The following is a 26,485-nucleotide window of genomic DNA, read 5'->3' as shown; positions in this document are numbered from 1 at the left end:
CGCCCCAAAGGCGCTAGCGAGGGGGGCGTACACGTGTAGGTCAGTGGCCAATCAGAGCGCAAAACGGGAACCCGGAAACACAACTGCGTTGGTAAAAGCATACACGCCAACAGATCACTACGCTGTCGCGTCCCTAACCTCGTTCCCAGCTTTATCGCGTCCCTGACGAAGACGGACAGGAGCACTTGGATTGGTCCCCGGGCGGCGTCTATCCTAACGCATGTTTGCTTCCGCGTTCGCATTTTGTGCTCTGATTGGCCACTGACGTACGCTAGTTACGCCCCCCGGTTAGTTATCTACGCCAGTGCGTATGGGCGTAGAAATAATGCGTGGAGAGCGCGCCTCACACACACGCACTTTGAAATGAATCATTCCATTCGAATTACTGTTTTAATGGGTATCACAGTAGTAAGTCCTACTGTAGAACATGACATATTAGCATGACATCTGATTTATTAATGCCAATACTAAAGATTAGGGACAAATGCAATTAGCAAGTGTAATTTATGCAAATGACATGTCGTCAGCTTGTGACTGCAACTTGTTCCTGTTTGCGGACGACTCAGCCCTGCTGGTCTCTGACAAGAACAAGTTACAGGTTGAAAAAACCCTCAGCTCGGAACTAGGCAGAATCTGCATATGGCTCGCTGATAACAAACTATCATTACACATGGGCAAAACAGAGTCCATTCTCTTCGGTTCAAATAACAAACTCAGCAAGACCGACGGCTTCTCAGTTACAGTGGGTGACAATATTGTCACAAGGAAAGATGAAATTACCTACCTGGGTTCCATCCTAGAGGCTAATCTCTCCTGTGACAAAATGGCATCCAATGTAATAAAAAAAGTCAACCAACGAACTCGATTCTTGTACCGGATCTCCTCTCTGGTAAACAAGAATACCCTGAAGACTCTGGCAGGAGCACTCATTCAGGGGTACTACGACTATGCTTGCACCTCATGGTACCAAAGCACCTCAAAGGCGCTAAAAACAAAATTACAAACATCTCAAAACAAACTGGTCAGACTACTGCTTGACCTTACTCCTAGAACCCACCTCACCCCTGCCCACTTTGACAACCTAGGATGGCTTAGAGTAGATGACAGAGTACAGCAACTTGCAATGGGCCTGGTCTACAAGATACACTACACGACCAAGGTACCCATGTACATGGCAAAATACTTCCCAAAGGTCAGTGAATACCACGATCACAACACCAGAGGGAGCTCCACAAATCATGTTAAACCCAGATTCGGCTCAAATAAGGGACTAAACACGTTTCGCAATTATGCCACATCAATGTGGAACGCCCTACCCAAAGCTGTAAAGGAATGTGGATCACTACCCACTTTCAAAACCTCTCTCAAGAGACACCTACGGGAGACTGCAATTCAACACTGGCCCCTGTAAATATCCTAACCCAACCCCCTCCAATGTACAGTCATTTACCTAGTATGGTTTTGTCAATAGTCCAATGTACAATTTTGTTTGTTTGTACAGAGTCTCCCCCCCCTCAATGTACAGTTTTGCTTGTTTATACAGTGTGCCCCCCCCCCCCCCCCCAACCACCTCCAATGTAAATTACCCAGTATGGTTGTCAATATCCCAGTGTACCCAACCCCCCCCACCCAACCTCCTCCAATGTACAGTTTCTACGTCAAATGTATATACTCCCTTTTCTTGACTCCTTCTGTATCACAAACAGTACTGTATTTGCAAATCTGGTATGTCATAAATGTATAGATGTAGCAGTACTGACTATCTGTATGTCATGTATGTCATATATGTCCTGATGAATTGAAAATGGGGGACCCTGATGTAAACAAGACGAAAGTCTTTCTCTGGTCTGCATCCCCTTAACAATTGTGTGTATTGAGCTGTACTGTATTGTACCCATTCTGCAATCTGTTAATAAAGTTTTCAATCAATCAATCAATCAATCATGGATTAGTCACTCAGTTTTAACATCTGACTTAGCTCACCTCGTGCGTCTGCTGGCTGTGGATCCTATGGTCACAAGTTCAAATCACTCATGGTTCAAGTTTTTTTTACGTTTAATTAATTTATCCACTCTGGTTGGATGGTGTGTATGTATATGTATGTATTGTGCTGTATAATGACAATACATTTGAATCGAATCTCATTTTGAAATCGCTACCTGTTGAGTGGATCACCATGGTGCAATGCAATCACCTCCGAAGCTGTCTGCCACTGTCGTGTCCATAGGCAGCGTAGCGATTTCAAAATGAGATTCGATTAAAATGTATTGGCATTATACAGCACAATACATACATATACATACACACCATCCAACCAGAGTGGATAAATTAATAAAAAAAAAAAAAAAAAAAAGCTTGAACCAAGAGTGATTTGAACTTGTGACCATAGCCATAGGATCCACAGCCAGGAGACGCACGAGGTGAGCTAAGTCTAGGGTTGCCACCTTTCACTAATAGAAATAAGGGACACCTGTCATCAGGGGTGCAGTCGTAATATCAGAACTGCCTGTAAGCTGTTTAAATGACGCCACGCGCACGCACGCATGTGCATCAGGCCACGTGAGCGGATCGGCGCGGCCGAGAAATCCGCTCTTCGCTCTTTAAAGCTTGGTCCGCTCCGCTAATCGCTCATGTTGACCCCGCCCCCAAGTCGCTCTCCGCTCGCTCCCCGCTCACCTTGAATCGAGCGCTCCCCGCTCCCCGTGCCAGATCGCTCGGCAGTTTTTATTTTATTTTTTTGGAGCATGGTGTAAATTAGCTCAAACTACAACAGTCTACACCCCCTGGGCCCCTTAACAATTGTTTGTATTGAGCCGCATTGTAATTGTACCCATTCTGCAATGTTAAATAACGTTGTTTATCCATTCACTAGCTCTACTAAGCGATGATAGGCTAGCCGAGCCACAATGCTATGGTCGCTGCCATTAACGTTAGCATGTAAGCTAACGTCAACAACAATGGCGTCGATACTTTTTCTAACAGGAGTGAGTGAAGGAGGAGGAGTGAAGCCTGAACGCGTGTAGCTTTATGACAAGCAAGCAGTGCAAAAATTTACCGTAGTGGCGTGCAGTAATGCGCCTTTCATTTTCCGCCGCCCAGCGCCCAGGTCGCGCGGAAATAGGCTGTCTATTGCCATTCTCTTTGACAAACTCTAACCTTAACCAGCTCCTTAACAGCGCCTAAACTTAACCGTTCTAACCTTAACCAACTCCGAAACAATGCCTAACCTTAACCTTAACCTTAACCATGCCTAACCTTAACCGGCGAAAGAATACACGTTAAAAAAAAATCACGTTAAAAAATATTTTCAATGGGATTCGAACTCGCCAGCAAACGAGCCATAGGATCCACAGCCATGTGGCCTTGCCAATTGAGCTATTTCTAGATACTGAATAAGGGGCGGTGACTTATATATATTGAGCTCCGCTCGTGTCGAACCAAGGCGGGATCTCATGCGCATGCGCGGGCACCTCGCGCGAGCACGCCGGCGCACGCACGCACCTGAGCGAGCACGCCGCCGCCGGTGCACGCACGGTAGCATTTGTCTAAGCGGGGCCTGAAAAGAAGGGCGCTTTACCGCACTGGCGCGCGGTGACGAATGCGGAAGCATTTTTGCACTGCTTGCTTATCATTAAGGAAAACGCAGCCTGAATATGATATCACAGGTTCACCCTTCTCATTGGTTGAAAATGGCCTTCATGTTTGTACATCGCCATCTGTTGCTTTGGCATTGTACTGCATGTATATTATTACATCAGTGTTAAACCACTGTGAGCGGCCTGGAGTGGATTGGAGCGGAGGAGAACTCTCGCTCCGGACGTCGCGCCGACTCATTTTAAAACCCACTCCTCGCTCACGTCAAAACCGGCCGCTCCGCGCCCCGCGCCGCTCACGCTCCGATCCGCTCACATGCACTGATGTGCATACATGTTCCCTTGCGTGCGCACAGAACAGATGATTATTCATAAATAGTAGGAAACATGTTTGTATAGGAAATTACTAGTTTTAGTTTAGTTTTTGTAAATATTGCCTTGAAATAGAGAAGCTGAAAAAGGTAGCAGGATGTAGCCTTCAATATATAAAGAAATTATATTGTCAACAGATATGGTTGAAAAACAAACAATGTTTTAAATGTAATTGTAGATACAATATTGTAGTTACAATTTCTTTAATTGAATTAACTTAAACTAGAAAAGTAAATACAAACTACTGCGTGGGACCACCACTGCACCACTGCCTGTCATCGAGCGTGCGTGGGAATATTTTTTTTGCGTTTTTGGGGCGAAAATGGCCGGATTTTGTAATTTTTTTTTTTTTTTTTACTTTCTTTCGGTTTTAGGGTTAGGGTTATGTTATTTAATTATTTTGGGGAGCCAGCCCCCCAAACTCCTGAAATGCATAGAAAACAAACAGTTAGCACTGTTGTAGCTGAGGTTGTGTTTAACCGTGTGGTATACCTGTGTCACCTCAGCTGCAGTAACCTAGAGGGGAGGAGTGGGATGATAAAATTTAAATGAAATACAATTGAACAGTATGACTTTTATATTGTTGTCTGAACACTATTTATTTATTTATGTTTATTAAGTATTTATTTAAGTATTTTTGCATTTATGTATTTATGAATTATATTATTTATGTATTTATTATAACCATTATGAAGAATTCCGTTTTCCAGATGAGCATAACAACATAAGAGTTTAAATGCACACTATTTAATTATATTGATTAATATAAATACATGTTTATTTATTAGACTTTAAAAACTCAACATTAATGAACAATCAACCATATTAGTCAACTGAAATAGCCTAGACTATGCCCACATCAGCAACCAATATGTAGGCTCCTGGCTGCCAGGGCAGGTAAATAGAAATACAGACATCTAGTTAAAAACACAAATAAATAAGATGTAATATCCCATACCAAATCAATCGGAGATGTTTCAGTCAGAACTGTGAAACCTGTGCTTGGGTCCTTTCTTTGCGTTCTTATATTTCGGGAATGTTGTTCTCCTGAGGCATGCTGTCTGATGTCAGTCAGTCCACCATGTGCCACAGAAAACACCTACATACTTTGCAGTTTGCTTTATAAACATCTCCACTGACGCTATCAAGCCAGGGGTTTGCCTCTTCCCACTCAGGTCTGTACTTCTGGAGGCGTTTTGTCTTTTTAGGACGCGGTGGAGTGTCTGCTACAGCAACCATGACAGGCAGCGCACAGACAGAGTTTCAAGTTTCAAGTTTCTTTAATAGTTGTCATACAGAAGTACAGAATACTTTCATACAAAATGCTTCTTACTGTTACGCTCCAGAGACTGTGCTAGACAAGATAGTATCAAATAACATAGTATAGCATGTAATTTAGAAGAAGAAAATGAGGTCACAGTGTTCGGTATAGACATATGTACAATGTTCTGAGTTACCATATAATATACAATACTATGCAGTGTACTAATGTACAGTACTATATAGTGCAAAGCAGAAATGGGATGAGGTACAATTTAGGTACAATTTACAGTAAGGTGTACGGGTTGTAGTGCAATCCTTCATCAATAAATATAAAGTGTGGGGAGTGGGTGCTACAGTGTGTTTGTTTAAAGTGGGTGTGTGCTATAAAGTGTGTGGAGTGGGTGCTACAGTGTGTTTGTTTAAAGTGAGTGTGTGCGTGTGGATGTGTGTGCTATGTGCGTTTGGTGGTTGTTGTTGTGTAGTGTTCATTGTTCGTTTAGCAGCCTGATGGCCTGGGGATAGAAGCTTCTTCTGAGTCTTTCTGTGCTCGCCTTGAGACTCCGGTATCGCTTGCCTGACCGCAGCAGTTCAAAGAGGCAGTTGTTCGGGTGACTGGAGTCTTTAATGATTCTCTTAGCCTTGCCCTTGCAACGCTTGTTGTAAATGTTCTGGAGGGTGGGGAGCCCCCCTCCAATTGTGCGTTCGGCTGAACGTGTCACTCTTTGTAGTCTGCTTCGGTCTTGTGCAGTGCTATTCCCAAACCAGGAGGTGATGTTGCCGGTCAAGATGCTCTCTATTGTACATGAGTAGAAGTTCTTAAGGATCTTCTGACTGACTTGGAACTTCCTTAGGCGCCTGAGGAAGTAGAGGCGTTGTCGTGCCTTCTTCACAACACTGTCAATGTGTGTGGTCCATGTCAAGTCCTCGGATATGTAGGCTCCGAGGTACTTAAAGCTGTTGACTCTCTCAACCGGTGCCCCGTCGATGCTGAGGGGGCTGTAGTCCTTGACCCCCGACCTCCTGAAGTCCACAATCATCTCCTTTGTTTTGCTGACGTTCAGGGAGAGGCTGTTTTCCTGGCACCATCCCGCCAGGACCTTGACCTCTTCCAGGTAGGCCCTCTCGTCGTTGGCAGAGATCAGGCCCACCACCACTGTGTCGTCAGCAAATTTGATGATTGTATTGCTACTCCGCTGAGCCACACAGTCGTGTGTGTACAGGGAGTAGAGGAGGGGACTCAGAACACAGCCCTGGGGGGCCCCTATGTTGAGGGTGATGGATGAGGAGGTGCAGTTGCCTGCTCTCACCACCTGGGGTCTGCCAGTCAGGAAGTCCAAGACCCACTGGCAGAGGTCATAGTTCAAGCCCAGGTCCCTGAGCTTGGCTATGAGTATGGAGGGGACTATGGTATTGAATGCCGAGCTGTAGTCGATGAATAGCATTCTCACATAGTTCCCCTGCCTCTTGTCCAGGTGTGATGCTGCTGTGTGCAGCACATGGGCTATGGCGTCCTCCATGGACCTGTTGGGGCGGTATGCAAATTGCAGGGGGTCCATGTTGATGGGGAGGGAGGAGCAGATGTAGCCCTTTACTAGCTTCTCAAAGCACTTCATGGCTATGGAGGTGAGAGCTACAGGGCGGTAGTCGTTGAGGCAAGCAGGCTTGGATTTTTTGGGTACAGGGATAATAGTGGACTTCTTCAGGCAGGTGGGGATGACAGCCTGTTCTAAGGACAGGTTAAATATGTCAGTGAATACTGGGGCCAGTTGGTCGGCACAGACTTTTAGGACGCGGCCGGGGATGCCGTCCGGACCTGCTGCCTTCCTGATATTCACTTTTTTAAAGGTCCGCCTCACCTCATGCTCTGTTACCCTGAACACTGCGCCTCCATCAGCAGCCGACCCCCCCCCCTCCCATTGCCGTGGCTTGTGAGCTTGTGAGAGGATTGGCACAACGGCACAGAACGTATCTTAGCATCGTGAAAGCGCTAATTCTCATTGGTTGTGAGCTGCTGAGCGCACGCCCATCATACCAGAGTTGCCAAGTCCGTTTATTTTCCGCAACTTTTGGAAAAAAAATTGCTTGTTTTTGTAGGTCGGTTGTAGGACCGATCAGTTCAATACGGAACGCATCTTTTAGTTTCCAATTACGGGACGATTCCGTATTTTACGGGACGGGTGGCAACCCTAGCTAAGTTGGATGTTAAAACTGAGTGACTAATCCATGATTTACACTTGTGCCAATTGCGTTTGTCCCTAATCTTTAGTATTGGCATTAATAAATCAGATGTCATGCTAATATGTCATGTTCTACAGTAGGACTTACTACTGTGATACCCATTAAAACAGTAATTCGAATGGAATGATTCATTTCAAAGTGAGTGTGTGCGAGGCTCGCTCTCCACGCATTATTTCTACGCCCATACGCACTGGCGTAGAAGATAACTTACCGGGGGGGGGGGCGTAACTAGCGTACGTCAGTGGCCAATCAGAGCGCAAAACGCGAACGCGGAAGCAAACATGCGTTAGGATAAGAATAGACGCTGATGGCGTGGGAGGTGCAGAGAACATTTTGTCAGTGACTCAGTGCATGTCTGTGTGTGTGTGTTCCTGTGGGTCGCCCATCGCCCATCGCACATTTACATTCATGAAGTCAGTCTCTTATGCAGTTTCTCATTGTAATCAAGTAACTATTTGGTTGCTAATTCCACACCCACATATTTGGTATACATTTTTGGTATACATAGGGCCAAGGGCCAAAATGTAATATTGGTGGGAAAAAAATTATTATTGATTGTCTGTAGTGTCACCATGCTTCAGTCTGTAGTGTCACCATGTTCTCCATCAGTGTGTCTGGCTGAGAAGGTTTAGACCAAGGAAACTATATATATAGGTATAGGCATGTGTTGTTTGTTGTGTTCTTTTGTCTCCCTCTTGTGTCTACATATCTCCATTCTCAGGTGTCTCAGTTCCAGCAACAGCAGCAGCAGCAGCAGCGTCAGGCAATCAAGCTCCACACTCCTTCATATACCCATTGTGTGCAGTGTTAGTTTAGCTCCCTGGTTTGTTTGGTTGTGGTAACTATACTTGGTCTGTGTGGGAGAGCTCTTTGTGTGTTCTGGTAATAGAGCTGGTGAAGGTTCTGGCACTTTGTGCTGTTAGTTAGTTTAGGAGTTTAGTTTAGTTTTGTGCTGTTTGTGTGTTCTGTAGAGCTGTGGCCTTTTTGGCATTAGTTTGGTGTAGAGCTGGTACCTATAGCTCTGGACCGTTTGAGTTGTTGTTTAATAGAGCCATTGTCTTTTTGAGTACATTTCTGTTTAACCCTAACCCTGTGTATATTTATTCCTCGTCACCCAGCCTATGGTGATTGTTTTTCTTGTATATTAATCTTTTGTTTCGCACACAGGGACAATTGAGGACAGGAAGATACCCTGGGGTCTACATTTTGCATCACGTAGGTGACCTACTGTTAAAGACACCAGCCTTAGAAGTGAGCACCGCCACCTGTACTTTTGGGCATCCGCGCCTGTAAGGGGGGGTGGGCTTTAATTTCCTTTTGATATTTCGTTTTGGTGCCACTGGTAGGTCCTCCTTGCTCTCTGTGTTGCTGAGTTTTGTGTTTTGTGAAATAAATATTATTATTTTGCAAATTGTTTCTTGGGTTTTGTGTCGCTGCACCCTCACCTACCCTGTCTGTGGCCTTGTGTTGCGTCTCCCCACTGGGGTACGTAACAATTATCATCGGTATCATGGTTTAAATTGGATTATGCCATAGTATTATTGAAGTGCAAAAGTGGTACCACAGTGATATGTCTTTTTACCAAGGAAGTACCATGGTCCATTATTTGTACAATGGCCGGGACCATGGTAAAACTTAAATTACCATCAAAGTACCGGGATACCTTTTTGTAACAACATTATCCTTTAACAACATTTGGAATTGAATGAGGCTGAATTCATCCTAAATTCAGTTGATCAGAACAGTAGCTTTGTCTTTTTCCTGTCAGTGGATCAAAATGCTCAGCCAACACTGACTCATCGTGCTCCAACTCAGGGTTGCCCCAGAGGGTTCCTCACTATAGTATAAATCCTTCCCAGTTTTGTCTTGAAAAGCCCTGGTGAGTCAGTGAATTAGTTGACCAGATGTTCTCCGCTCTCCAGTTGAATCACATCATCATTCTGGGCTCTAATTGGACAATTGCACGGCCACCGGGCCTCACTCCAGATAATCAGAATACCTTTGTTGATGCGTTGCTCTGACTGTGACATCACATGGGGGAGCCCTCTGAGGAGTCTGCATAGCAAGGCTGCTCTCACAACAACATGAGATGTCTTTACCTAGTGTGTGACTGCCTTTCTGCATTCACCCTGACACTCAAATTCAGTCTGGACATGGGCGCAGCGGAGATTGCGCTCGTCACCAATGCAAGAGACTCCGGTCTCGAATCCGGGTGTCAGCATTGCCTCCGGCTTGGTCCAGTCGTCATACTATCTCAATTGGCAGAAGTAGCGGGTGGAAGTCGATGGGTGGAGATTGGACGTTGTGGACAGCGACTCCTACAGGTCGACACGTGATGCAAGGCTTCTATCCTCCCTACAACCGACCAGTGGGGGGCATAGTCGAGCAACGTTCAAGACAGGGGAGGGGAGAATTGGAAATAGGAAATTGGGATGGGAGAAAAAGATAGAAAATAAGGAGAGAAGGTGGATCAAAAACAAATTCAGTCTGGACATCACTGCATCTTGTGAATCACGTGGTGTAGGCCTACATGGTCGCTGGTTTCACCCCTGTGGGAATTTCAACTACGAGCTAAGGGTGGCTGGTGTTACATCTTTGCCAAAGTGCCCTTGAACAAGACACTACTGTTAATTTTTTGCTGAGAAATCCTAATTACCTCGAGTAAAATATAATATTTAATATAGTATTTTAACTTCCCATTTTGATTAGAGCCCTGTTAACAAATATGTACAATATTTAGTTCACAAAAAGACTCCTGATCCTCATTTAGTTTAATTTTTATTGTTTTAATCCATTGAAGTCAACACAGATAGGTTTGAATGCTATAATTCCCCAAATCCTGGTAGCCTACAAAACATACAAGTTCAAGAGTATAAGTGTTTGGGAGAGAAGGGCAACAACAGCTCAACGGTAAAACAGAAAATCACGAAAATACCTCCCCAATTGCATTTCACTTCACATACCAGCTTGGCATAAAACCAGACACTTGACAAGGCAATGAGGAGGAAATCATTCAACACAGCATTAAAAGTCTGGTCAGATGAAAATGGAGCACTTCAGCTAGTGCTGTACAGCTAACAACCTGTGGTGGTTTGTTGTACATGGGTAGAAACTCTGATACGTTTGGTGTCAATAACAATGGATGGGGGGGAAAAGGCTATGAGGAGAATTGGATACTTTTTAAATTCCATTCACAACACTTAAGAGGTCGTTGAGACGGCACGAGACCATTATGACCAAGAATAAAACGTGGACACACACCATCATCAGATCACTATAAGAATAAAATGTGACATACACCATCATCAACTCACTGTAAGAATAGAATGCGGACAAACCATCATCAGCTCACTGTCATGGATTTAATACACACATACAGGAGCACTTTTCATCAGGTCTCAAAAGCTTGTGGTTACAATTCTTTAAAGAACCTTCATAGATGCATGACTCTTATAGTGTGCGATCAATAGTTTATAGAACAAGCAGGCAATTTATGTTGAACAAATATCCTACACATACTGGAACAGGCATAGCCAATAAAAGTTGCAAACTTCACATACATATTCACCATTTGGATCTTTACAGGTGCGGAACAAAATACGCTCTGTCAAATGACCCCGCCCCTACTACCAGTGATGTGGTTTAAGTGGAAATAGGAGACAGTATAGAACAGCACGTCTGCACACAGCAATGGTCCAATAGCACCAGTTGCAGAGGGGTTGTTAGGGGCAACCTCCTATCCAGCAGGTCTGACAGTGTACTTATCAACAGCAGTGTGATTATTGGAAAATGGTTGTCCTGGCAGCCATACCTTCGAATAACCAGGGTGGAAAATGGAGGAAATGAGGCAAAAACATGTGAATACTTTTGTTTTAGCTGTTGTCGTCATAGTTACCCATGCTAAGGACGGAGAGGAATGAGTGGTTTAACCCTAGAATACGCTTTCAGTTCCATTGCATTCAGTGCAGTTAGTGCATTCCATCAGCAATGTTTCAGAGCTTGTGTTTTACTGCAGCTCACTACAACGGTTTCACAAAACGAATATAAAACAACAATAATACAAAAAATTAAAAAGGAGAAAGTGCAACTATGAGACAAGAGGAAGATTGAAGTAAATGATTCAGCTGAATGTACCAGTCGGCAGTGAACCGTAACTCCATAACTGCAAAGTGACTTTAAGAGGTTAAAAAGAGTTCAGAGTTCCGGCGACAAAAGTCCAGTAGCCTAGAAAAACAAAGCCAAAGAACAGACTCAACTGAAAGTGGCAGCATAACACTATGACCTGTGGATTGTAGTACGTGTTGCCCTAAACATGTACCTGTTGTTAAATTCACTTCTTGGACTTGACGTCTGTCCGTCGTCTGACCGAGAAGGCAACTAAACAGCACATGCATGTACAGTAAAATCACAAGAAAGAAATGTAAAACAAAGACTTTCATCCATAGTCAAATTGACAAAAATAAAAAGAGTAACAGCCGTCTCGATTCACTTGACTCTTCCTTGGAGATGGACATGGAATATGGCAGGAAGGAAGCGCAAAACAAAACACAACGTGCTCTTCTTGTTGTTGCTGCATGAGGTGACGTAGCGTCGTGAGTAATGGACATGGATGGAGTGTGATGGTGTGGAGACCGATTAGAGCACGGGTCTCCGCAGGGACCACATGGGACGAGGCTCTGTCTCCTGATGCCCCCCTGCACTTTGCTCAGCTGAGGGGAGAGTCTAGCCGAGGGTGGTGATGTTGGCTTTTCCACCAGGGGGCGCCACGATGCGCTGGGTGTTACGGCGGGGAATATTGTCATCAGCTTGGGCACCTAGGAATACAAACATATTGTCTTAACTCAATGGCTGCCAACAACGATTTAATACGTGTTAGCCCGCCAATCGCTGAACGCCAACCACGTATATATACGTTATTGAATCGTTATTTCTTTTATACGATATTTCCATTCATAAAAATGCAGGCAGCTGTGTGTTATCACTGTGGATGGGTCTGAGATCGCAAAAGTCCAATACCGCCGCCTTACGCCTTGCGGCCGCTATTGCACTCCATTTGAAACGATGTGGCTTGGTGTCTGGGCCGAGCTGCGGCGTGCGGGCGGGATCTAACTACTTTGGCAAGGCAAGCGCTTATAATGCATGCATTGACGAGAGTCGGGCCCCCCCCTGTTCATGTTCATTGCTGGATTACGTTGGCACCTCAATTGACATCAGTACTTGGAATGGCGATCAGATAATTGGAATATTCTTTTCGGGACAAATCTTGGTCAAGGTTAGGACTATATATAGTATCAATATTGCGTTGATCAAAAAATTCCTTCATGCTGATCGGGGCATGTGTGTGTGGTGTGTGTGGCGTGTTCCGTTGGTTGCGATCAAAGCACCCCTTTCATGCATCCATGATGAAACATAATACCGATAATCTAAATTTGATTTGAGAACAGTAGCTAGTCCAGGGAAGAAACTATAACGTTTTTACTAGAATACACGTTGCTGGCCATTACGGAGCATTTTGGAAATGACACCAGACCGCCCTGAAACTACACTTATATTCACCACGGTATAAAACGGGAATGTATGAATGAAAAAATGATCTGTTTTTTGCATCTTGACCGGAAGAAACTCAATGACAATCGACTATATTATTAGATAATATATAATATAGCTTTAGGCCTGCAAACACAGCCACATATCCCCATGTTAAACAGCGATGGCATTTCAATGGTAAGGTAAACAGCGACCCCTGGCGCTGAATGAGTTAACAGGCGCCCCCAAAATTGGCCATTTTAGTTTTAGTTTTTGAGGACTATATACTTTCTTTTCAAACCAGAATACTATACTTTATACTTATAGCACATGCATGAGCCTGGTCTCTTTTGAAAGATGACGTTCTGAAGCTTCTGCTACAATAAAGAAAACCCACTTTTAGTGCTAATGAAATAGAGTAACATAGGTCTGAACTTGAGTTGTAGAAAAACTTGTTACTCACGTTTTTCTGTAGTAGTTAGTAGTCCAGAAGTAGTATTTCCAAAAACATTAGTATGGCTAAAAAGACACCCTGGGTCCATAGCCTGAAGCCTTTTGTAGTACATGTCCAAATTTCATAAAGATTCGTTCAGAATTAGGTTATGGTAAAAGGTGAGAGGGCTCAGAAAACGATTTTCTCATAGACTTCAATGCATTTGACAGAGATTCTCTTCTTGTTTTGGCTCGTGACTTTTCACATAGATCCCTGATTTGCTCATTCCCACCTGGGGTACCATTGGAAAGCCCTACTCATTGGTTACAACCCTGTCCAATCATTTACGAGATCGCCAAATGATTGACGGAGGTAGAGGATCAAGAGTCTGCAGTGGTATTTGAAAAAATAAAAAGTCTTCCGTGTACTTCGGCGCACACCTCACATATCGGCATGTAACTCCAGAACCGCTGAACGGATTTGGTCATCGACAGGTAACAAATAGGGCGTTAATTCGATATATATATATTGTATTAAAAAGTATGCACACCCGAGCCGCTAGAGTTCGCCAAAGTGCCGGTGGGCAAATCGTCCTCAAGAGGGCCCACATGTGGGCCGTTGCATGTTAATTAAGGATTGAAAAATGACAGATCTTTATTGTTTGTGGGGTAGCTTTATGGAATGGACTGCAAGTGGAAACGAAACTTCCACTTGCACGAAAGTTAAAAAATACATTAAAAAAGACACTGATAGTGCCCCCGAAATAAATAAAAAAAGCCCCAGAAAATCAATTAAGGGGGGCAAAAAAAGCCCTTGAAAAAAAATGTTAATTTCTAACCCTGCCTGAACCTATTTTGGTGTATTAAACCCATGTTTTTCAAGCCTAAAAAAAAAGACACTGATAGACAATACAGAACTGAGGAACTATAGATAGTTGCTCTCAGGGAATGTTTTGTGTTATTCAAAACAAAAATGTATGGTTGTGTTTTCTTTTTTTCTTTTTTTTTTACCTTATTTTATTTTATTAAATTATTTGTTCTCTTTTAGGTAGCAAGAGTTTTATTTAAAATGTTATGATATTGTGAGAAAGCGGCAGGACTAGAGAAGTTGTACTTCCTTGTGCCCCTTCTCCAACTCATCCTTGTTTGTTTTTCTATGGATCAAGACAGACTCATTTGTTTATGTTTACATTTTGTCTTTACTGTGATTCGTGTGTTTGCTGTTTTATGAGATAAATAAAGATAAAATCAAATCAATACCTCGACAACAACGAATGTTAACGTTACCTTTTGTACAATATTGCTGGGCCTTAATAACGCCAGATGAGGTCAACGGGGTGCTGCTTGTTCTCCAGAACTATGAAAGGTGTTCAGTTTCACTCACCAGACAGGCTGAAGCTAGACTGATGAAGATTGCGCGACGGCGGGGGACCTTGTTGTTGCTGCTGCTGCTGCTTGGCAGGAGAGGTCTTCACAGAGGAGATGGTGGACACCACCTTAGGGCTCACGGTTACCTCACACACCGGTCCATCATACTGGCCCCGGGGCACTCCCCGCAACTCAGTCAGCTGGGTGGAAACAAGTCAGTATTTTTTATTTTTTTTATCCACTTTTTTCTCCCCATTTTCTATTTTTCTCCCATCCCAATTTCGTGTATCCAATTCTTCCCTCCCCTGTCTTGAATGTTGCTAGACTATGCCTCCCACAGGTCGGTTGTAGTGAGGACAGAAGCCTTGCATCACGTGTCCGCTCCGGTACACGAGGAGGCAGCCTGTCGCATCTTTTCACCGCAGCAGCTCGAACTCTCAGTGGCGAGGAGTAACGCGTGGGAGGCTCACACTGCCCCCGTCACTTCCTGCTTCCGTCGCACCGGCGTCACCAAACCGGTTTGTAGGATTGTAGGAGTCGCTGTCCACAACGTCAAATCCCCACCCACGGTTTTCCCACCCTCTAACACTTTGCCAATTGTGTTAGTATGAACGACCGGCCAGCCAGTAGTAACGCAGAGAGCTGGGCTCAAACCCAGCGTCTCCTGCGTTAGAGGCGAGCGCCTTACCCACTGCGCCAATCAGCCGCCACAAGTCAGTATTTGTGAACCTATTCTACACGTTCAAATGACGGGTTGGCTTCTCCAGTTTGCTCTGAACTGGGAAAAAACTGCTTTTTCCTTTGATGCGTCCAATACCTGGAATGCCCTCCTCCGACTGACTCTGAGGCTGCGGTTACACTAGGGCCAGTTTCATTTTCAGTTTTCAGTTTCAGTTTCGTTTTTCAGAATGCTACGTAATGGCAGGTAAGTTAGACATCGTTTTGTCTCCTGACCACCGAGTGGTGTATATACATGTAGTACAATGCCAAAGCAGTAGGTGGCGATGTAGTTCAAACATGAAGGCCATTTTCAACCAATCAGAAAGGTTGAACGAGTCACTCCACATCCTGCTCAAAATCTCAGAAAAGCCACCATCTTTATGTAGTTCAAACATGAAGGCCATTTTCAACCAATCAGAAAGGTTGAACGAGTCACTCCACATCCTGCTCAAAATCTCAGAAAAGCCACCATCTTTATACCTCGCATGAGCCATTTAGCTACATAGCATTTATTTTTCAGCAAGAAATAAAGTGCAATAAACAAAAACGGATACATTCACTGTGTGTTCTGCCTCATTTGTTGATGATTTGTTGATGAAACAAAACTAACATCAACACAATTGACCACCAAGAGCGGAGTTTAGTCTCACAAAAAGATCGCCGATTTTGTTAGCTTACGTGCTAACGTGATTGGGATATGCCATTATAACAGTATAGCATTGTGGCTAGCAGCGTAGTAACGTTAATGCTAGCAGAATAAATGGATGTAAACGTTATTTAAAAGATTGCAGAATGGGTACAATACAATACGGCTCAATACAAACAATTGTTAAGGGAATGCAGACTGTTGTAGTTTGGAGTACTGGGTTCCTTATAACAATAACTTGACAACACGTTGGTAGCCGCAGCTACTTGGGACAGCTCTGCTGTAAACACTGGAAATAACCGTGCGGGTCTCTACTGCGCATGGGCATTGGGCAGAACGGCTCCGTATCCGGCTTGCGCAAATTACATGGCACCATTGTTGGCCGAGTTTCGCCGAGTTTCCTAAACGAAAACACCCTTTGAGCGTTGCCACTAGGAAAACGCGTTTTCCTGCCAAAACTGCGTTTCTTTTTAACTTGGACATGCAAACGTAATCATTCGAAAATAGAACGTTGCTGTTTTACCCCAGTGTAACCATGGCCTGAAGCTTCTTCCTTTTTTTCTGCATTTAAAAGTATGATCTCTGACCACCGTGTGTCGACTTATAACTCTAAGCTGAATTTCTATTGTGCCTATATGCATGAAATTGCTGATAAATCATGTCTTGTTTTGTAAGCTTGTCGTCGCTGTAAATGAGGGTAACCTCAGTGTCTTACGAGTTGAAATAAAGGTTTGAAATTTAATGAAACAACTTAACCTACTGTAGTGTGGTAGTGAAAGGTTAACCTTCTGTAGTGTGGTAGTGAAAGGTTAACTTTCTGTAGTGTGATCTTGTATCTCAATGCGACATCCTGGATAAATAATGGATTAGTAGTAGTGAAAGGGTTCAAATGTCTTCCTGCCCAGGGAGTGCAGCTGTAAATGAGCTGTCCAGCTAACTCTGGCCCCACTGTTGTGTTGTGCACAGCCCCTGTTAAATAAACGAATAAACTAAACTACACCTCATACTGTGTCGACCCAACAAGTCATCAGTGTCCCATTCATTGTCTATGAATCAGCCCAGGATTTTACATCTGGGAGACATGAACTCAAGAGTTCCCTCTCAGATGTCTAGCTTCAGGGGAAAGTGGTGCATGTTCACAAATATTGATGTAGCTGTCCTGGGGCACAGGAATAACATACAAGTGTGGATCGCTTATCCTCCCCAAAAATGATTGATTCATGAGTTTATCATTTAGAAACTTTTTGCAGGTCCAAAATGAATGTTTACATGTTGAGTGCATGTATCCCCTCCCTACTTCCCATTTCCCCACATGGAATGCACCTGATTGGATAAATGACACGCTGGTGCTCTAGTGCGACATCTAGTGGCTAAATGTTATCTATAGCACCTTTAACAGTAAATCTGTGCCAGTAATGCTTTCTTTTAGCCCTACCTAAAACACTATTCCTGACGACACACAATAAAATACTCACCCTGCTGCGAGCCTTTATCCTCTTGTACACATTGTCTGGGAAAGCCTTGCGGCTGATGTAGCGGCCGCAGCCCTCCGTGGTGTGAAGTGTACCTTCCTCCAGCACTATCTTGCCCTGGCTGATCACCACCAGGGGGCCTCCACGCACCTCCATGCCCTCGAAGATGTTATACTCCACAGCCTGACAGAAGAAGAAGAGTTTTGGTGAATGAATGAATGAATGAATGAATGAATGAATGAATGAATGAATGAATGAATGAATGAATGAATGAATGAATGAATGAATGAATGAATGAATGAAAACTTTATTTAACAGATTGCAGAATGGGTACAATACAGTACGGCTCAATACACACAATTGTTAAGGGGATGCAGACCAGAGAAAGATGTTTGTCTTGTTTACATCAGGGTCCCCCATTTTCAATTCATAGTGACATTTATGACATACACAACATACATGACATCATGACATTTATGGCATAGGGACATACATGACATACAGGTATATAGTATGGCAAGATGGATGGAGAATTCTAATCGGGCCTTGACCAGAATCTTTCACCGAATAAAGAGCTGAGAGGGTTTGATGAGCTTGTTTGATGGAGCCAACGCAGTAATCCTTTTTTGATTAAACCTCTCTATGTGTGTGTGTGTGTGTGTGTGTGTGTGTGTGTGTGTGTGTGTGTGTGTGTGTGTGTGTGTGTGTGTGTGTGTGTGTGTGTGTGTGTGTGTGTGTGTGTGTGTGTGTGTGTGTGTGTGTGTGTGTGTGTGTGTGTGTGTGTGTGTGTGTGTGCGTGCGTGCGTGCGTGCGTGCGTGCGTGCGTGCGTGCGTGCGTGCGTGCGTGTGTGCATGTGTGTGTGCGTGGTCCTTCAACCAGTGAGTTGACAGTTTAGGTCAAGTATCTATAAACTAGTCCATCGCTATGCAAACATGAATAAAACAAATTTAAAAAAGGCATTGGTCAGAGTGAGTTAAACAGTGTTGTATCTACTGCATATATATTATACATTTATATATTTATTGCATATACTGTATATATATCCACATCTGTCTGAATATACCTGCATATAATCCTATAGCTACGTATACACCTGCATATAATATGATATCATGTACAATAATGCTGTATATACCGTATATATATTTATTCTTACTGTATATATCTATCCACATCTGTCTGTACATACCTGCACATAATCCTTTTACTATATACTATATCTGTACATATCCCTTACCTACTCTTGCTAGTTACACTGCTGGCCAGTATGACAACTACCATACTCTCTTCATACCTGTATCACGGTACATATTAATATTACAACTCTGTACATCTGATTAGCACTACACCCAGTAGTACTCATTTATATATGTTATACCCAGTTTAATCACCTGTACATTGTATATGACTATTGCACTTTACTGTTACATTTGCACTCTGGTTGGATGCCAAACCTTTTTCCGTTCTACTGTACTATACATTTGAATCTAATGTAATGTAATGTAATCTATCCTCTGACAAAGTGAGAAAAGTGACCAGAGACCACATGGAGGAGCCAGGAGGAGTTTCCAACGTCTCACCGAGTTGTGAGTCTTGGCTGAGATGATCTTGGTGACGTCCGGGTCCCACAGGACCAGGTCAGCGTCAGAACCCACAGCGATGCGACCCTTGCGGGGGTACAGGTTGAAGATCTTGGCCGCGTTGGTGCTGGTCACTGACACAAACTGGTTCTCATCCATCTTCCCAGTCACCTGGTGGGACAGACAACAAGGGCTTGAATAATATAAACAGAGACAGACGGAATAATATAAACAGAGACAGACGGAATAATATAAACAAAGACAGACGGAATAATGTAAACAGAGACAGAGGGAATAATATAAACAGAGACAGGCGGAATAATATAAACAGAGACAGATGGAATAATATAAACAGAGACAGGCGGAATAATATAAACAGAGACAGACGGAATAATGTAAACAGAGACAGACGGAATAATATAAACAGAGACAGACGGAATAATATAAACAGAGACAGGCGGAATAATATAAACAGAGACAGATGGAATAATATAAACAGAGACAGGCGGAATAATATAAACAGAGACAGACGGAATAATATAAATAGAGACAGACGGAATAATGTAAACAGAGACAGACAGAATAATATAAACAGAGACAGGTGGAATAATGTAAACAGAGACAGACGGAATAATATAAAGAGACAGACAGAATAATATTTAAAGAGACAGACAGAATAATATTGAAAGAGACTGACAGAATAATATTGAAAGAGACAGACAGAATAATATTGAAAGAGACAGACAGGTGTACATATGTTCATTTGTCCAACTGAGGACAGTGTGACAAGTCATAGCGTATCTGACGCTAGGAACCTTGCGAGAATAAGTGTGTGTCAAGTCAAGTCAAGTCAAGTCAAGAGTTTTATTTGTCACGGCATACAAGTATACAATGAAATGCGGGGGGTCTTGCCCACAACGATGTGCATAATACAATAGTAATATATAATAAGAATCCAATAGAACGACATTGTGCAATAAACAAGTAAACAAAGTAGGGCATATCGGTATATGTACATGAGTTATTTACAGAGCATGGTAGGACATGCTAGGTCCTGTGGTAGTGCAATACACTGTTAGCTACGGATGAGGCACTGGGTCTTTATGTACACTGTTATACAATGCTATATTATACAATCTCAAGTTATACTATTCTTAAAGTGACCTTTCCTTTTGTAAAGTGGCCATAAATGTGAGCGTGTGCAGCATGAGTGTGTGTGTACTCATGTTAAAGTGGCTGCTAGTGTGTGAGCGTGTACAGTGTGTGTGTTGTTAGTGTTCGCAGGCGTTTGCCTGACCGCAGCAGCATGAACAGGCTGTTGTTGGGGTGGTGAGGGTCTTTCATTATTCTGCAGGCTCTGGATTTGCACCTCTTGTTGTATAGGACCTGCAGGGGTGGTAGTGCAATACCCGTGGTACACTCGGCTGAGCGCACCACTCTCTGTAGGGCCTTCTTGTCCTGCGCCGTGCTGTTTCCATACCAGGCAGTGATGTTTCCAGTCAAGATGCTCTCTACAGCTCCGGAGTAGAAGGACTGGAGTATCTTCCCAGATACTCTGAACTTCCTTAACTGTCTCAGGTGGTAGAGGCGCTGCTTCGCCTTTTTTACGAGTCTATGTGTGTTGACCATGTCAGATCCTCTGAGATGTGGACCCCCAGGTACTTGAAGCTGCTCACCCTGTCCACGGTAGCCCCGTTTATCCTCAGTGGTGTGTGTGTCTCCTGCTGTCTCCTCCTAAAATCCACGATCAGCTCCTTGGTTTTACCAATGTTCAGGAACAGGCTGTTGTCCTGGCAACAGCGTTCCAGTACCTCAACCTCCTCCCGGTAGGCCTTCTCGTCATTGTCCGAGATCAGCCCCACCACCACCGTGTCGTCCGCGAACTTCACTATGGAGTTGGAGCTGAACTTGGCCACACATGTGTGTATAGTGAGTACAGCAGGGGGCTCAGAACACAGCCCTGGGGGGACCCGATGCTCAGGGTGATGGTGTTGGAGGTCTGACCCCCCACCCTGACCGCCTGGGGCCTTTCACTCAGAAAGTCCAGTATCCAGGCACTCAGAGCGGAGCTCAGACCCAGCTCGATCAGCTTGTCCACCAGTCTGGTGGGGACTATGGTGTTGAACGCTGAGCTGTAGTCAATGAACAACAGTCTCAGATAGCCCCCCTTCTGACGGTCTAGGTGAGAGAGGGTGCTGTGCAGTACCTGGGAGACCGCGTCGTCGGTGGACCTGTTTGGCCTGTATGCAAATTGCATAGGGTCCATATCACTGGGGAGGGAGGCACAAATGTGATCCTTGACCAGCCTCTCAAAACATTTCATGTGTTTAAGCGTACGTGTGTGTGTGTGTGTGTGTGTGTGTGTGTGTGTGTGTGTGTGTGTGTGTGTGTGTGTGTGTGTGTGTGTGTGTGTGTGTGCATGTGTGTGTGTGTAAGTATGTGTGTGTGAGTGTGTGTCTAGTCTCCCTCACCACACATTTGTCCCAGATGAGGGACATCCTCTCCTCTGTGCCGTTGGTTCCCTCTGGGATGAAGGTGAAGTTGTCTTTGCCGGCGGCCCGCTGGGAGGTGTGGAAGGTGCAGTGGCCACTTCCTGTCACCTGCAGGTCACCACTGGAGACAGAAGACGGGTGAGAAAAGACACCTTTGACGTGTGGAAAAAGCAGCATCTATAGAGGGGCTAAAATAATTGATCTCAAACTAAATTTGTCCGAGGAAAGCAAGCGCTGCGATTGGAGGATCAAAAGAAGAGGGCGGGGGTTTGAGATAGATCATTTAAACATGAGCGGATGGAGGTAAGCGGTAGCTCATGCCGGTGCCATCTTATACCAGGCTTGTCTTCAGCCCTTGACGTGGAGCACCTACCAGGAGAGCAGGGAGGTGAGGTAGTCGGGGGTGGTGGGATCAGGGCTGAGCGGTGGGGAGGTGACGTAGGTTGCTGCCTTGGCCCAGTTCTTGCTCCAGTAATGGGTGCCGTCGGTGCCCAGGCTGGCAGTGATGGGCTCTCCATACAGCACAGCACCTATGAGAACAGACAGACAGCATGATAATGATAATAATAATAATAATAATAATAATAATAATAATAATAATAATAATAATAATAATAATAATAATAATAATAATAATAATAATAATAATAATAATAATAATAATAATAATAATAATAATAATAATAATAATAATAATAATAATAATAATAATAATAATAATAATAATAATAATAATAATAATAATAATAATAAAAAAAATAATAATAATAAACTTTATTTGTATAGGACCTTTCATACAAGAATTGCAGCTCAAAGTGCTTCACAGCAGTAAAAAAAAAGCACAGGCATAAAATTAGCACAAAATTGGCTGATCAAGAGCAAAATAGACAAAGTCAAGGTAAGGCATAGAACATTAAATCACATCACTGATACACATAAAATAGAAATTTAGATGTTTAGAGCTGTCAGAGTCACATTGTAAAACTAGCCAGTTGTAGAACAGCCGGTTGAACTAGCCGGCTCAGATGAAGGTGCAGCAGAGAATAAAATGGGCAAAGTCCTCTTTCTCCCCTCACCCTTTTTCCTGGCGAGGGTGATGACATCTGCAGCACTCTTACTCATCACCTTGGTGATGTAGAGGGGGCAGTTGGTCTGATTGGCTACAGTGACTGAACGATTGACTGCCTCCGCCTCCACCTGCAGAACAGAACAAAACACAGTCACTAGTTTGTCTTTCACGGGTGGCTTCCCGAGTGCGCCGCTGTTGTGCCTGTTACCATGCCGACAAGGACTCAAAGTTGTCGCTACTTTTAATTCAAAAAGAGATGTCAATTAGATTAGATTACATTAGATTAGATTCAAATGTATTGTCATTATACAGCACAAGTACAGCACAACGAAAATAAATTTGGTGTCCAACCAGAGTGCAAATGTAACGGTAAAGTGCAATAGTAATATACAATGTACAGGAGATTAAACTGGGTATAACATCTATAAATGAGTACTACTGGGTGTAGTGCTAATCAGATGTATGTACAGAATTGTAGTATTAATATGTACAGTGATACAGGTATCATAGTCATACTGGCCAGCAGCGTAACTAGCAGCGTAACTAGCAAGAGTAGGTAAGGGATATGTACAGATATAGATTATAGTATCTACAGATATGTGAAAAGCATTATATGCAGGTATGTACAGACAGATGTGGATATATATATATATATGGTAGAATAAATAAATATGTACAATAAGACAGTATGAGACAGACTTAGAGGACAGAGTTCAGAGGTCAACGCCGGTCGTACCTCTTCCGGGCGGCTGAGCACGTGGCCCTCGGGTCCGGTGATACCAAGCTCCAGGATGCGGCGCTGCTCCTAAAAACCAACACAAGAACATTTAGCAGCCAAACACCGGGCAGTGAGGGTTTACGGGATTTAACTTGATATGACTTGATATGACCGGATATGACTGGATATGACTGGATATGACTGGATATAACTGGATATAACTTGTGTGTCCTCTCACCTCAGCGATGATGTCCCCGTTCTCAGCGTGAACCTGTGCGATGGCTCCGAGGTCTCTGATGACACTGAACACCTCGTACATCTACGGGAGGAGCACGTAAGGGCTGGTCACTACAGAGGTCAACCATCGCCCAGAAAAGACAGCTAAGCAGCCCTTGAGCTGTAAGTGATATTTTGTTTGTTATAAGTCGACATGTTAAAATAATAGCTCTTAATAGGGAGGTGTAGTGGTTACGTCATTGCCGTTTTTCGTCTTCCACCCTCTGTCCAATGCAATGTATTTCCCCATTGCCCATTTCTAAATCGTCTCGTTTAAAACAAATAAAGCATTAACATTGGCATGGTGTACCTTTCTGTGCTTATTCATCCACAATCTATAGCTCAACATGAAAATATTCACAATTAATCATAAAAAAAATCGCCAAATTTTATTTCAACCAAAAATGCTTAAACAATAATGTTAGTGATAGAAGGGAACTCATTTTGTGCAAAAATGGAAAGCTTTTCAATTTCCATGCGGCAGAATTGTTACAATAGCCGATAATCCATTTCCCAATGATAAATCCCTATACGGGTGGAACAACCAGTGACGTCAGACTACACCTCCCTATTCCGACAGCCATCACTGATATAGAGTGTTTGGTCAGTAACATGGATCTCCCAGTCTCTCCTGCTCTGCAGTAAACACAAAATACATTTTCTGGTATCCCTTCCCACTTTATCCAATCAGGAGAGAGAACTCCACACTGCAAAAATGGTCTGACAAAAATAAGAAATAAAAACAAATATGTGCTTGAAACAAGTAAAATAATCTGCTAGCAAATTTGGCTTGGCAAGATTTCTTGAAATAAGTAAAAAAAATTATCTAGGGTTCTCTCTCCTGATTGGATAAAGTGGGAACAGGATACCAGAAAATGTATCTTCTGTTTACAGTTAGTATTTAACACTTATTTTAGCAAGAAAAACACCACTTACAGCATCTTTAACTCTTTAATGGCCATACCCGAGTATAGTCGGGTTATCTCGCCAACGGTTGAACGCCAAAACCAGAGTATACTCGGGTTTTGGTCCTTTGATCTTTTCTTTTGATCCCCGTTCTATACGGTCAGCCAGAGCCATCTAGGTGTCTATGATTCATCTACCTACATTGGAATTGCAATGACGATCGAATATCACCAGGTGGCAGTATCGCCTACCGTTTGAACTCTGATAGAAAGGGAACAGGAGAGACAATGAATGAAATGGTCTATCAAGACTCGCTCTGAGGGGGAGGAGCTCCTGCAAAGCTAGCAGATCTGCTCGCCTCAAAACGTATAGTGTCCCGTAAACACGTGTAATTACATATAAACAAGTAATCGTGATCGCCGATGGGATCATTGGAATTATTCTTTTTGGAGTACCTCCTGGCTAAGGTAAGGACATAGCTATAATACAGAACACACGATGGGTCTGCAAACATAGCTAAAATGGTCATTAACGCTGGCGTCAAACAGTGCAGATGGCGAAAGCTAGTGGCCGTGAATGAGTTAAAGGACCATAGAGTACCAGTCTAGTTTTGACTTTCACCAGTACGAGAGATGGTCCTTGTCTTTAACATATTTAGTGTTCATAGGTGTATAAAGTGTATGTTTCAGTAGATCTCAGCCTACATTTCACTCCCATTGATTGTTGAAAAGGGGTGGACATATACTCCATGAAACGCCTCTAGGCATAGGTAATTCAAAATTCACCCTTCTGAAAACCACACCTTTACGTGTTAAAGTCACTGTATTACTCTACTGCAAGCCGTTCAAATGATAACAAGTGCACCCGACTGAATGCAGAATTTCGACATGCGAGGGGCTTGTTTGTAGTGGAGTGTCAGCGACGGTGAAGCGACTCGGTGGTCTTCAGAAGGGCGAGTCACGTGCGCCTAGCGACTTTCAATCCGTGTAGCCAAGCGTACCTGAGAGTCAGAAAGTTGGAAAACATCCTTATAAGCTAAGTAGACCAGGAAAGAGTTGACACCTAAAGATAGAAGACAGAGTGTGGAGTAAAGACACCAAGAGGAGACCCAGAGCAAAGAGGAAAGTAAAGCATAGGATTAAAATCACACAGCCACACATTGAAACTGGCTATGTTTACATGCGTGGAGTACTTTAAGAACATGGGAAATAAATATGATTATTCATCTCCCAAGAAATGAGAGGTGTGTGTAACTAGGAGGGATATGAGGACTGTGTGTGTATGTGTAACTAGGAGGGATATAAGGACTGTGTATGTGTAACTAGGAGGGATATAAGGACTGTGTGTATGTGTAACTACAGTAGGAGGGATATAAGGACTGTGTATGTGTAACTAGGAGGGATATAAGGACTGTGTGTATGTGTAACTAGGAGGGATATAAGGACTGTGTGTATGTGTAACTAGGAGGGATATGAGGACTGTGTGTATGTGTAACTAGGAGGGATATGAGGACTGTGTGTATGTGTAACTAGGAGGGATATGAGGACTGTGTGTATGTGTAACTAGGAGGGATATGAGGACTGTGTGTATGTGTAACTAGGAGGGATATGAGGACTGTGTGTATGTGTAACTACTAACTAGGAGGGATATGAGGACTGTGTGTATGTGTAACTAGGAGGGATATGAGGACTGTGTGTATGTGTAACTACTAACTAGGAGGGATATGAGGACTGTGTGTATGTGTAACTAGGAGAGATATGAGGACTGTGTGTATGTGTAACTAGGAGGGATATGAGGACTGTGTGTATGTGTA

General features: G+C 43.5%; 1 protein-coding gene across 1 annotated transcript in view; it reads right to left on the bottom strand.

Moving 5' to 3' along the window:
* Window positions 1–12,188: 12,188 nt before the first annotated feature.
* The window catches only part of LOC311235210 (dihydropyrimidinase-related protein 2-like), a gene marked incomplete at both ends in the record, with an annotated part of 39,946 nt that continues 25,649 nt past the window's right edge, over window positions 12,189–26,485 (bottom strand). Inside the window, 10 exons of the mRNA XM_084322610.1 lie at window positions 12,189–12,280; window positions 14,809–14,992; window positions 17,634–17,813; window positions 19,212–19,382; window positions 21,683–21,824; window positions 22,077–22,233; window positions 22,780–22,900; window positions 23,509–23,577; window positions 23,729–23,809; window positions 25,673–25,734. Of these exons, the coding sequence (XP_084178736.1) occupies window positions 12,189–12,280; window positions 14,809–14,992; window positions 17,634–17,813; window positions 19,212–19,382; window positions 21,683–21,824; window positions 22,077–22,233; window positions 22,780–22,900; window positions 23,509–23,577; window positions 23,729–23,809; window positions 25,673–25,734 (1,259 nt within the window). The remainder of the gene's footprint in view (window positions 12,281–14,808; window positions 14,993–17,633; window positions 17,814–19,211; window positions 19,383–21,682; window positions 21,825–22,076; window positions 22,234–22,779; window positions 22,901–23,508; window positions 23,578–23,728; window positions 23,810–25,672; window positions 25,735–26,485) is intronic.

Source organism: Notolepis coatsorum (genome assembly GCF_963971535.1).
Source record: "Notolepis coatsorum genome assembly, chromosome: 10".
Taxonomy (NCBI): Eukaryota; Metazoa; Chordata; class Actinopteri; order Aulopiformes; family Paralepididae; genus Notolepis; species Notolepis coatsorum.
The sequence above is the reverse complement of the archived record's forward strand: the minus strand, read 5'-3'. Positions and strand labels throughout refer to the sequence as shown.